General features: G+C 42.2%; 1 protein-coding gene across 2 annotated transcripts; it reads right to left on the reverse strand.

Annotated features, from left to right (window-relative positions):
* Positions 1-1,109: 1,109 nt before the first annotated feature.
* Positions 1,110-10,700, reverse strand: LOC119140617 (sorting nexin-18-like). 2 transcript variants are annotated; one of them, XM_037372104.1, is made up of 2 exons: positions 8,811-10,700; positions 1,110-4,676 (listed from the first exon to the last, which is right to left on the reverse strand). In XM_037372104.1, the coding sequence occupies exons 1-2, from the start codon at positions 10,369-10,371 to the stop codon at positions 4,663-4,665; spliced, it is 1,575 nt and encodes a 524-aa protein (XP_037228001.1). In that variant the 5' UTR covers positions 10,372-10,700; the 3' UTR covers positions 1,110-4,662. The 2 variants fall into 2 exon arrangements, with proteins under 2 accessions (XP_037228001.1, XP_037228000.1); XM_037372103.1 differs by lacking the exon at positions 1,110-4,676 and having other exon boundaries at positions 8,651-10,700.
* Between the last annotated feature and the right edge of the window lie 1,992 nt (positions 10,701-12,692).

The following is a 12,692-nucleotide window of genomic DNA, read 5'->3' on the forward strand; positions in this document are numbered from 1 at the left end:
AGGCGTTAATTGAATATTCATTTGTTTTACTGTATAAATGTGAGATGGTTCGTCACTTCGGGCATGCATGTTTGTGGAGGAGCGATCCCCCGTGCATCTGCGTGCAATAAACATACCTACTTTATAACTTTTGAGTTATAGAGTTTAATTCCATACGTCAGTGTAATCATCATAGGTTCTGAACACTAATTTCTCCTGTTTAGGATGTTAAGAAGAGGCACTTTTCTGTCAGAATGATGCTATATACTTAACAGCTTTTGTAAATGCCCTGTTCATAATTCCAACTTCAAGACAACAACCTAAATCAGAAATGATGCTGTGCATGTCTGATATAAATTGATCTTCAGTAAAACTGGCATATGAGCAGAAATGTCTCCTCTGAATCTGTAGAAGACGAATATAAATCATGGCCAAAATGACTGTAACCATCATTATAGTGACTTCTTCAAAATTTTCGTGAGATTCATGGGATGTGGATGGACAGGAGAAGGCAGGTAAGACTGCATAGAGATATCCATATACCATTATCAAGAGAAGGAAGTATAAATGCAGGTTCCACCTACTCATACATCCTCTACTTTACTGGGGTACTATGAAAGACCTGCTTTTGAACATTGTTCTCTGTAAGGCTGAAGGGAAGCCGAGAGCGAGTAAAATTTAAGGTGTTTTGCTTGTCCATCATCATCTGCTTAGCTCCACTACTGTCCTAAGATGAGCAAATACAACATGCATAGACATTTTACATAAATTCATATGAAAAGAGTGAAAATCCAAATGAAATGCAGATACTGCTCCAGTTTTTCCCTAGTGTCCTTTAAACGCTCTCTCTTAGAAATCTGAATGCTGCAGTATCTCTGTAAGGACAAAAAGAAGTAGTCTCCTTGTTGCAGTAAAAAATATGCAAGGTACACCATCATTAATGTAACCAATTAAAACATTATATTCATATATATAAGAAATGCTATATATTATATATGGTTATTTATACACTAATTATTTTTAAAATGTAAATATTTTTAAATTATTAATATAGTATGCATTATAATACATAGAGAATAATATAGTATTATAAAGGCAGAAGAGAACTGTTTGCCTTTTTAGTAGGAAGGGATCTACCTACCCTTCTGAGTTTGGACTTCTATAAAACTGCAAGCAACTTGAAAATGCAGTGTCATTATCATATTTGAGAAAATAGATCTTTATTCAGTATACTGCCAGTTAGCTGGCATAGCTATTCATGCATATAAAGATTCAAAATGGTAAGTCTGAAAAAAATAGAATAGCAAATTGCTTTTTACCACGAGACAAAAATGCAATGTAGCATGAATCTGCTTTTCATATTGTTATGAAAGAATCGCATGTAGGCATAAAGAGGGCAGTTCAGTTCATCATGATTATGGAAGTTGTCCACCTGTGAGGTGTACCTACCTAAAACAAAGGCTGAAACCATCTCTTCTCCTTGCTTTGCTATAAGATCACTGACAAGACTTGAACAGATTGTTTAAATGTATTTATTGTTATCGATTTCATGAGACATCCACTCAAAAATACGCTTTTCACTAGCTGATGTGTTTTTAAAAATTATTTTTAATTTAAATTCTCATGGCCTTCATGAAAGATATAAACAAGATTGTGTAGAAAGCATTTGCCATTTGTTTGCTCTAGTCTGCTGATAAAACTAATGTTTTGGGGGCTAAGCCAAACGTGATTTCATTTTTTTCAATTAGAATTTCAAATTCTGTGTTATTTGAACAAGGCAATTTAAAATAAGTAAGGTACCAGCTGGATGAGTTTATACAGTCTGCACACATTAACTTGGCATTTTAACTGTTCAAATGAAGTCATGGAAAGATGCTGGAAAGGCTGAAACATGTCCTTGTTTGTTTCAGAGGTGACTTGCAAAATAAAAAAATCAGCTAGCTTGTTTGTTTTTAATAATGTGCTTACAAAGACTTGGAAGAGCTCTGAGAACTACTGTCTGTTTTCAGTCTACCAACTCTTGTTTTCCCTGTTTAGATAGAAGTCCTTTTAGCAAAACCTGGAGTTCTCTCAGCTGCGAGAACTACCTCACCATCTAGATTCTTCATAAGCTTCAAGCTGAAAAGGTATTACATAGTCTTTGAAATAAAATTACTTCCTCTTTCTACAAAATAATTTTTACTTCTTCAATATCTACACTGTCCTGCTACTCCGTAGCTGTCCACAAGGTTTTCCCAGTAGACAGGGCCTTAATCCTTGTGGTGAGCAAGTACCTGTAAGAGTATAAGAGCTGACAATGCCTTTGGTCAAATCTATGTGTGTGAGCTGTGATCAAACTTCTCCAGCCTGTTGGGATGAAATGGGCAGTCTGGATAGACTTTCTTGTGTGCAGTAATGCACACAATCTTTCCCATGGGAGGAACAATTATACTCTTCCTCTGCTACCAGCTGTTTTAAAAAAAAAATCACTGGGATTTTATCGGCTATGAAACATCTCTCCATCATTGAATTTGTATGATATCAGGCTAACGGGTTCCAAAAGGTAACAGGAAAGGGAAACAAATCATGACTGCATGAATCTTGCTCCTTTAGAAAGGTAAAGTAAGAAGAGATGGGGGAGGGAGAGGAAAAGAGAAAAACCAAACATATTTAAGAAGACCAATTAATCTTTTAGGTAGAGAGGACATAGAAGTCAATTCCGCCCCCCCCCCCCCCCCCCGTTTAATCTTCAAGTAAGGCCATTGCTCAATTTTAGTCTTGCTCATTGTTGTCATCTGTGTAATTTACACACACCAAGGAAGCTATAATTTTATACAATGTCTAGATTCTTTCATGTATTAGCCATCTAAAAGTCTGTTTCCTTCAGGTTACTGGGAGGTAATATTGGGTCATTCAGCAGCAAGCAAACACCACTACATCATTGCTGTAACAGCAATGGGGAAACTGAGAGGGCAAGATATACAACAGTTGTCCTAGAGCAATCCATCCTTTTTCATCAAAGTCCTTGAACAGATGAAATATAGGTACCCATCTCTTTTTACTGTTGTGAAGGTCATCTGGCTAGGATTACATGCCTAGCTCTTAGGAAGTAAAGTTACCTGAGTCGAACCCCATACAAAGTGTATGTATCTGAAGGATGGAGAGAAAAGGAGGGGAAAAAAAAGGTGGATAAAGGAAAAACAGGGACAGAAAAAAAATGTCTGCACAACAAATTTAAGAGGCTAGAAAGCAACAAGCAAGAGATAAGAACACTGATTTTAAATTGTGATATAAAAATTTAGGTGTGAATTCTGACCAGTCTGATTTATTAATGAGCACACATATCCTTCCTCCCTTCCCCCCAAAAATAATTTGCTGGAAACGTTATAGAGAGCTCCATGGTTCAATGCTGTTTGGGATTTTTCAATGCTTTAAATTTTGATGCATTTCCAGCTCTGGAATGTTTTTTTGCCTATTATTTTGAAAAATATTCTAAAAACACTCCCAGTACATTCTTTAAACATTTCTAGAATAAAGTTTGCTTCAGGTAAATAAAACCATTTGCCTTATTTTTCATAAATGGTTGATCAAGAAGCAAAAGGGTCATTCAGATATTTTTTTAAATAATTCTTTTAAATCTTGGCATGCAGAGGAAATGTAATTGCCACCTACATATCAGAAAACATTTAGGCCACTTTCTCAAATCTGTTTTGCAAAAATCATAACCAAAAGTTTATCAAGCATTAACATCGTAATGTTAAGAGAAATCTGGAAAGCAGAGATGAAACAGCAAGTTAGTATTTCTTACACTTTCAGGAATCACAAGAGGCCCATTATAGTAATTCCTCAAACAAACCTGAATGAAAGAAACCCCAAATACCATAACTTCTCTACTCTCACTAAGCAAATACCAAGACAAGATAGCCAGACCAGCATGAGCTACAGTACTAGCATACACTGTCGCAAATTCTCACATGCGCATAAATTTTCTGAACCAGAACTTGCATGGGCCTGCAGTGAGCATTTATGTTAAAGATTATGTAAGTCAGAAGAACTCATCAATTGAGTGAAGCTCTAGCAATTAATATTTAGGAATTATTTTGCCAAGAATGCCTAGGGAATTTCCACAAGTAGACCTTAAAAACACAGAAAAGGTGGCATTATCCATTACAAATGAAGATGGGAGGCTGCTTTTCTTCTCAAAATTAAAGCAACTGAAACTACTATTTCTTGAAAGACATACCAGTTCTGCAAAAGCTATTACAAAAGTGCAGCTTAGTTTTCAAGTCTACTAAACCAGAAGTTTATCCTCAACTGACATGTGGGAGTTCAAATCCTTCCTCCATCTCTTCTGGAGCAGGAACTTCAACTCTTCCCTCCCTCACAGAAAATTCCTTAAACACTGAGTACACATGATGAAGGAGAGGAATCTTTTAAAATCTCCTATTGAAGTTATTGCCATTTCATAAAATACTTACAATATTAGTAAGATAATAAGCAGTTTGAACATATGAACATATTCCCACAGTCCATTGGTGTGGGTATGTCTCAAGCTAGCTCGACGGCGTCAGTGAGCGAAAACCAACCTTGGGAGAGAGACACAGTTATGCTTGTTGGAAGGAAGCCATGGGAGCAAGAAGAGAAACTAAGATACGGAGTTGGAGTTGTCTGCAGAGTATGTGGCCTTGTAGATAAAGGGACTTGCTAAGTTGCTGTGTCTGCAATAGAAAAAAAGAGCCAAGAGTGGAAAATTACTGAGCATAGTTACAGGCTGATACGTCAGCCTGCTGTAAAGCTATAAAAGGCTTGCTTGATTTTAAAAAGTGTCTTCGAGTCTTCAATCCGCTCTCAGAGTCCGTGCATCAATATGCCACACATTGGTTCACATTTAACAAAAGTGACCAAAATTACAATCCCTTTCTGTATACTTCAGATCATGTATGATGTCCTCAACACAGAATGTAGAAAGACCTGGACCCCAGAGCAATTAAAAGCAGAATGGTTAACACATTTTCCTGCTGATATGCAGAAAAAGCAATAGTGGGGCTTACATGGCTTTGGTTCATAATTCTAGGGGAAAAGATAAAGCCAAAACAGAAAAAAAAAATTAATTCTGGCTCAGAGATTCTCTGGCCTTCTTTTTGCAGAAGAAAAGTTGCAGAAATGATTCAAAAACCCCAGACATGCAGACTTCTCAGTCCATACCAGAAACCACACTTCCAAATCACATTAAGCAGCTGTTCAACTATCTGCAGTAGAGCAAAATTGTAACAGGACAAGGCAGTCTAATATTCTATCCATAGATATGGGTATGTTTTGGGCATAGCAACCTGTGGTGAAAATTTATTTAATCGATTACTGCTTATGAAAGTCTTTGTCTTTAATTAGGGATTGCTTAATTTGGACAGGGAGCTCAGGGAGCTCAAGTACAACCTTAATGAGCAGGTGGTGTTTGTCTTGAGCCCCCTGAACAAGCAAGATATGAGCAGGAAGATCCAGACAATATTGTGTGCAGCTGTGTCATGACAGTAACTCTACCACACTCAGGTATCTGGCCAACATCCCTGTGTGAACCTTATGAATCATGAAACAGTGCACACCTGCACTTAGCCTAAACTTAAAAGTTTACATACACTAGGTGTGTAAACTATTTTTGTTTTTCACCGAGTATAAAGGCAGGCAAGCTCCAGGACTGGGCCAGAAGCCTCACCTACGGGTGGAGGCACTGCATAGGAATTTTCCCTGTTACAGAGAGACTCCTGGCGCTGGCTGCAACGGGGCTTCTCAGCCAAAGTGTGGGCCTGGATGATGTTTCTTTTCTTAGTCTCTGTAACACTTTGCAGTAATGATCTGATGCTTTGCTCCTATTGCTCTTTTATCATAATGTGCATAATAACTAGTACTGTTTCCTTTTATCATATTGCATGCTATTTTTACTTTATTATAATGTACTATAATAAACTACATTTATTCTTATATTTGATTTGGAATTCATTTTTGCTTGGTATTCAGTCAATCAGCAAAACACAGCCTTAAATTTTTGGTCCTTCTCAGGTCTAGGGTAATATAGAAATGGAATCTAGAAAAGGCTTTGGTTTTTATCCCAAGTGGACAATACATTTGTACTATGTTGAAGAAAAATGGAGTTGTACCCCTAACTTCAGAGTTCATCTTTTTAAAGTCATGGTCATGTAATCAACATGTCAATCATCCTGCTGTTTCTACCATTTCTAAGGGCACTTTGGGGTTATTTTACTGCACAAAGCAGCTGCACATTGAAAAATAAAACACTGAAAGAAAGACATGTCAGCTCTATTTTTCATATGATCTATTATCACCAACTGATTTTTGTTTGGTCTATACAGACAATAATTCTCAAATACTGACAACTATCCCAGTTAGTAAATTTAAAAGAAAGCTCTTATGTTGTAAGAACACCAAACTGTTCGTATTTTCATCTGAAGTTTACAATTTGGAACTGAAAAGTTATACCTTGTTACAAGTAACCCTTAAAAGTAATAAAACAGCAATAAACTGGGGGTAAAAACCATCTTCCTCTCAGTTTTCTTCCAGTTTGCCTGTTTTGTAAAGGGAACAACAAACACGTAACCTGGCCAATAACCCTATTCCTATGATAAACATGGACACTCAAGAGACCAATCTCTCAAGCCCATGCCATTTTCTGATGGCAAGTATGTACCAGGGACAATATTGTGATGAAAGCAGTGTTAGCCCAGAGGTGCTAGAGCATTAACACCTGCATGCAGACCAGCTGTACATTTCTCCAGCTAGTTCCAGGGCAGTGTTCTGGCACAAAATCAGCTCTACGTGAACCACTCTAGTGGAAACTCATTTAGATGAGCTTTCCCTGGTTCAGCATGGTAAACCTAACCAATAAGTGCAAATTTAAACAGAACTATAAAGGAAACAGACACGCAAATTGAAGGAACTATGGGTTGAGTCAAGCATGTATCTTATCCCCAATCCTCTCCTCAAAGTCAAGTCTCCAAAAATATTACAAAGAACTCCATATATTCTTAAAGCTTGAGGATACAGTATTTAAATAGTATATATCATGTTTTATTCTACCTAATAAAAAAATCTTTCCCTTTGTTTTTTTCCAGAAGCTTACCAATATTCCTATTATTAGTTGACAACTCACTTTAAAATCCTTTGCTCCCAAACATGAGGCATTATCAAGGTCATCCTTCTCTCCAAATTTAAAATAAAGTTGTTATCAGAACACAATGCCACAGCAGCTAACAGAACAATTCCTCTAAGGTTAGATTGCACACTTACCTTTTCTCTTAAAAATATTATTGATTGTTTAGGTTTCCACTCACAATTTTTAAGATTTGACAAAAGAATGCAAATCTGACTTTGATGCAAGCAATTTTAATGAAAAGCTTACTTTTTAAAATAACAAATTGTGCACTTTGTACCAATTCTGCTTCCTCAGTTTTCCCCAGCAATAATGCATACCTCCCAAAAGCCTGCCTTTTTGACCTGTTGAAAAAAACTCTTCCAACTCTTTTATCGTAAAACTCAAGGTACTGTTCCAGATGCAAAAGCCCTGGAAATATCACATAAGGGCACAAAAGACTGATTCACCATGGGTGACAATTCAAGCTCTGCCTCTTGGGGTGCAGAACACTACTTATTAATCTCCAAAATAATTTTCAATTAAAAAAAAGCTCATGCATTGTTTTCATGCATGTGATGTTTTCTTGGTTTCTTTTACAGCTCTAATCCCCACACATCCCTGATCATATATAACAGCAAAAAGAATGAATAACGGGCTAGTCTTCTCACAGTGGTAAAGATTATATGAATAGTATTAACTTCACAGCTGGGAAATCATCTCCAAATATACAGTGCTACAAACTTCTATTTATCTGAACAAGTGTCACTAGTTATACAGAAGATGAGTTTTTCATTTTTGGAGTTTCTTTCTCTCCGACGGATCACAAACATACAAACAGCAACCTGAACCCCAGAAGCATGTTTCAGCTAGAAAGATGATGAAAGGATAACAGGTGAGCAACATCTTTTTATGATAATAAGGGCAAAGAATAACAACTCCACCTAAAAACATTGCGGCAGACCATCCTTACAAAGGCACTAAGAGAATTTAATGCATGGCTGAACTAACAAACCCCAGCAGCTTTAAACATCTCATCTGACTGTGACACTGCAAAATGCACACACTACCACGCACACCTCAAACAAGGTGGTCAATTGATATCTCCATCTTCAGATTACTTCATATTTATTATCTACTAGATCAGAGATTTAAGGTACCTAACATACATCAAAGAGTAATAGATGTTTTCATACCACTTGATCTCCAGAGTTTGTAAACAAGACCATTAATCTTTAATGTATCAGCAGTATAAGCAGATGTGGTTTCTTTCAGAGATACACAGCCAAACACAGTAACCTCTGACCAATAAAATTCCCAACATCATCTAGACCAGGGGTCCTCAAACTACGGCCCGCGGGCCGGATACGTCCCCCCCAGGGTTCTCAATCCGGTCCCCGGTATTTACAGAACCCCCCCGCCCGGGGTTGGGGGGGGAAACCAAGCAGCCGCAGATGACTGCCTGCCACTTCATCCGCGCGCCGGCCCCCCATTTAAAAAGTTTGAGGACCCCTGACTAGACCTTTGGCACAGAAATAAAATTGTCACTAATGAGTTTTTTGTATTTTTAGCAACACTGAGTAAACACTGAAAAATTTAACCCAAGGCCAGCAAGCCATATGCAGAGCAAATTTAGCCCTTTGTCTCTATATCTGTGCGCATACCACTGATACATAAAACTTCAGTTTTGGAAAACGTGTAAGGGTGTTACCTTTCTGGATGTGGATGATGTCTGGAAAGTTGGCCAAATGCCCCTGATACAGCGCTAACAAATCCATCACAGCATCTAAGTCCTGCCGGGGCTGATCTGCAAAGAGGCCCCCGATGGCATCATAGGCTTCTGCAGTGAAGGCTATGGCTTGGTTGAGGCCATCTGAAAAGGCCTGTTGGTCCAGCTCAAATGCCTGACTGAGGCACTTAAAAGAGTGCCCCATCTTCAGGTATTCCTTCTTGAAACCAGTGACTTGCTTGCGGGCAAACTCGTTGGCCGTGTGATTAAGCTGCAGGGTGCTCTCGTCCATCTTCTTCGTGAAGGCTTTGAAGCCATCCACCTGACTTTCCACCTCCTGCAAGTCCAGGCTGGCCCCAGGGCCCGTGGGGACACTGATGGTCAAGAAAAAGTTGGCACCCACCATCTCATCTTTCTCAGCCCTGCGCTTGCCTTGTTTCCAGGCCTTCTCATCCGTGCTGGGACAGGTGAGGAAGTGCTGGAAGGCATCACACTGAGCCAGCACAGGGTGGCTGCACATGTGGTCCATCCACCAGGCCAGGCCTTTGCGACGTTTGGAAATGAAGTCCTCCTCAAAGCGACCAGCGGCCTGCTTCTCCGGCAAGTGGGGCACAGAGATGACAGGGAACTTCTCAGCCAAGCGCCCGTAGAGCCAGTCAAAGTGCTTGTAGCGGCGGTGTACCTGTTGCCCAGTGTGGCTGGGCACTAGCTTGTAGGCAATGTAGCTCTTCATACCCTTGAACTTGGTCTGCTTGGTGGGGTCCTCAATGGAGCAGTGGAAGGGGTAGGGGTTCTCCTGCCACTCAGGGCCCTGGGGGCCAAACACCACACACAGCTTGTCCCCATCCTTCACGAAGCCTGATGCCTCACCCAGCACGAAAGCCTCCCCACCGGACTTGACAAAACTGGAGAAGCGGTTGAGGTTGCGGCTGACCGTGGCTGAGCTCTTGGCGCTGCTGCCAGGCGGGTGTGGGTGGCCTGCTAGGTAGCCACCGCGGGAGCTCAGGGACAGCTCAGACTGCGTGGACAGGCAGTAGTGGCCAGAGGTCTGACTGCCCGTCTCCTTGTAGTCTGGGTGGGAGCTCCGCAAGGTACCCAGCTCATCAGCCATCGTGGAGCTTTCATCCCAGTCATCGTCCCAGTCGTCATCGCTGCCCTGGCTGGGGTGGTAGGACCCGCCGTAGGGCGTGGGCGGAAAGGGGTACCCGTCGTCGTCGGGGGGCAGTGAGAAGGGCCCGGGCACTGCCTCCGGCGGGGGCTGCGGTGTCGCCGGCTTGAAGACCGCGTGGGGCAGCAGCGGATCGAAGCTGTCTGCAGGGAGGTTGACGTAGCGGGCAGGCGGCGGCGGCTCGGCGGCGTGGGCGCGGATTACCTGCACGTAGGAAGCCGGGAAGAGGCCGCGGTCGCCGCGGCTGTTGACACCCTCCAGCCAACCTTCGATGTCCTGCTCGCTGCAGAGGCTCAGCACCTCGTGCTCCCGCAGCGAGATCTCCCCCGGGTTCTCCGACCTGAAGTCATACAGCGCCCGGGCCCGCAGCGCCATAGCCCCACCGCCCAACCGCCCCCCGGGAGCGCCCCGCCGCCGCGGTGCCGCCACCCCTCACCGCACTGCGCCGGCGGGGTTGCGGCAGAAGAGCGCTGCGGCTTGCCCTTTGCCTCCGCGTCCCGCCGGCGGGGACGCTGCGCCAGCTGGCTCACCCGGCTCCGTTGTGCTACTAGCGCGGCCGGTTCCGAGTCCCGGCTTCAACCCGCCAGGCGAGGCAGGGCGCGGGGGCCGGGCCGGCGACCGTCCCACATTACCAGTTTCGCTAATCCCGAGCCGAAAAGCAAGACGGAAGAGCCGAACGCAGAGCGGCCACCCCCACCGATAGACCTGGCCCGCCCCTTCCCGGCCCGCCCTCTGACGTGCGACCGGCCGTAGGGTGGGCGCCAAATCCCGGCTGTGCTCACTCTCCACTCCGCGGTCTGCCCTCATCCGAGAAAAGCACCTCGGCCTCGCGGACAGAACAATAACACGGTTATAATCTGGTAGCGTTTCCAAACTGCTGTGTTTTGAGTGTTTTATACCAATTTTTACAGGTTATAATACTTGCAAATTCAGCCTCTTTAAATCTGTTGATTACATTTTCATAAATCTACACATTTCCCTGACTCAAACTTATGATGATTACTTCTGACCCCCCTCAAAGATGTTTCAGCACTTCTCCAGGTTTGATAAAGAAGCTTGTACGTCTTCTGAGATGCTTTGTTTTCTTTTCAGGGTTTCCATGTTGTGAGAAGGAAGAATTTATGCCATCTTGTTCTTGAACTTTTCTGCAGTAGGTGTATTACACAGATGCTATGGGAAAGTTACGCTGTTTCTGGTAGTCCTCCTCCAGCTGGTTCTTATAAATAAGCAAGAAAAGTAAGGTTATGTAGTGGAATGAAGCTGGGCTAATTAGCATTGATAATATAAAACTGTGGGTTGGCTTCAGGGGCAGTGGGTAGGCTGATTTAGATAATGGGCAGGTGTGGCTGGTTAAGTTAAGTGGTTGAGAGCCAATGAAGAGGCAGCGAAGCCAAGGAGAAGAGGGAGGAAGAAGCAGAGAGAAGGGAGAGAAAATGTGTCCTGGATGAGGTGAGGAGAAGGCAGCAGAGGGACTATATGAAGAATGTGCTGGTATGAGATGGTAAAAGACCTTCTTGCAGCATGATAGTTTGGAGAGTGCTGTGACGGGGTTAGAATTAGGAAAGCGTGTGTTTTAGTTGTAGATAATGTGTATTTTTATCCCTCTTGAAAAATGTGCTTGTGCTGCTCATGTTGGTTTTCTGTAGAACAGCCTTAATCCTGTTCCTGTGCTTTTTTTTTTATCCTGTCCTGATCATTTCCCCTTATAGCTCTTGTGGCACCTGGTCCTGTGTTGTCTGATCACATGGATCCCATCCCATTAATGATGGGTCTTTGGAACCCTGAATACAAGTTTCTCTCAAGATTTCTACCTGTTAATAAACAATTTGAACTAAAGTTTGTGTGGCATGCACTAGCTACAAACTTTTTTCTGCCTGCTGTCTTTCTCATGGGTGTAAATGCTGCCTTCATCATGTTGTGGTGAGCTTTCTTGCCCCTGCTAGGAAAGGAGTTATGTAGAGGAGACTTTCTGTTTGGCCCCCCAGTTCTTCATGTTTTCCCATCAACATCCTACCATATACATGGTTATTGTTTATTTCCCTTACATAGTTCAAAGTGTATGTTACTTCTCAAAGGTCTTGGTGTCAAATAATTTGTCTTCATCTGGGGGCAATTCACTGGAATCCTACAAGATCCACTGCTTGCTTTTATTGCTGGTTTTAGTGTTCAATACCTGGGTTTTGGTTTTGTTCGCTTCTTTCTTCTGACCTTCATTTTTCCAATGTTAGTGCATATATTATCACAGTGCTTTTCTATTACTGTTGCTTGGACTGTGTACTTAATGTTTTTTGAATATATCAGCTCACCCCAGTCTAGCATGTTAGCCCTGAATTCCTTCACTGTTTAACTCTGGTAGTCTGTTTTAATTAGCTGATACCAATAGTGCCCAAAGAACCACATAGCTCACCACACAACCAGCTCCTCGGTGGCCAGCCCAGTTGAACACATTCACGTTGCATCATCTGTGCTATTGTCTCCAAACCCAAACACTAAGTTTGCAGCAGCAAGTTTATGGAGAGCAATACCAAATATCCCCATCAGTGATAAAGCAAGAAGCATCAGTCTCCTCCAGAGAGCTAGCAGCTGCTCAGGATGGCAGAGCTGAAGACCTTGAATGCAAACAATATTGTATCAAGGCTTCTGGGTTTTCCTGACAGCTCATTTGGTACTAGTGGAAGCACCCTGACCTGGCCTGG

The sequence above is a fragment of the Falco rusticolus genome, chromosome W (assembly GCF_015220075.1).
Source record: "Falco rusticolus isolate bFalRus1 chromosome W, bFalRus1.pri, whole genome shotgun sequence".
NCBI lineage: Eukaryota > Metazoa > Chordata > Aves > Falconiformes > Falconidae > Falco > Falco rusticolus.

Coding starts and splice junctions, on each gene's coding strand:
- LOC119140617 (XM_037372103.1), bottom strand. CDS start 10,371: ATGGCGCTGCGGGCCCGGGCGCTGTATGACTTCAGGTCGGAGAACCCG.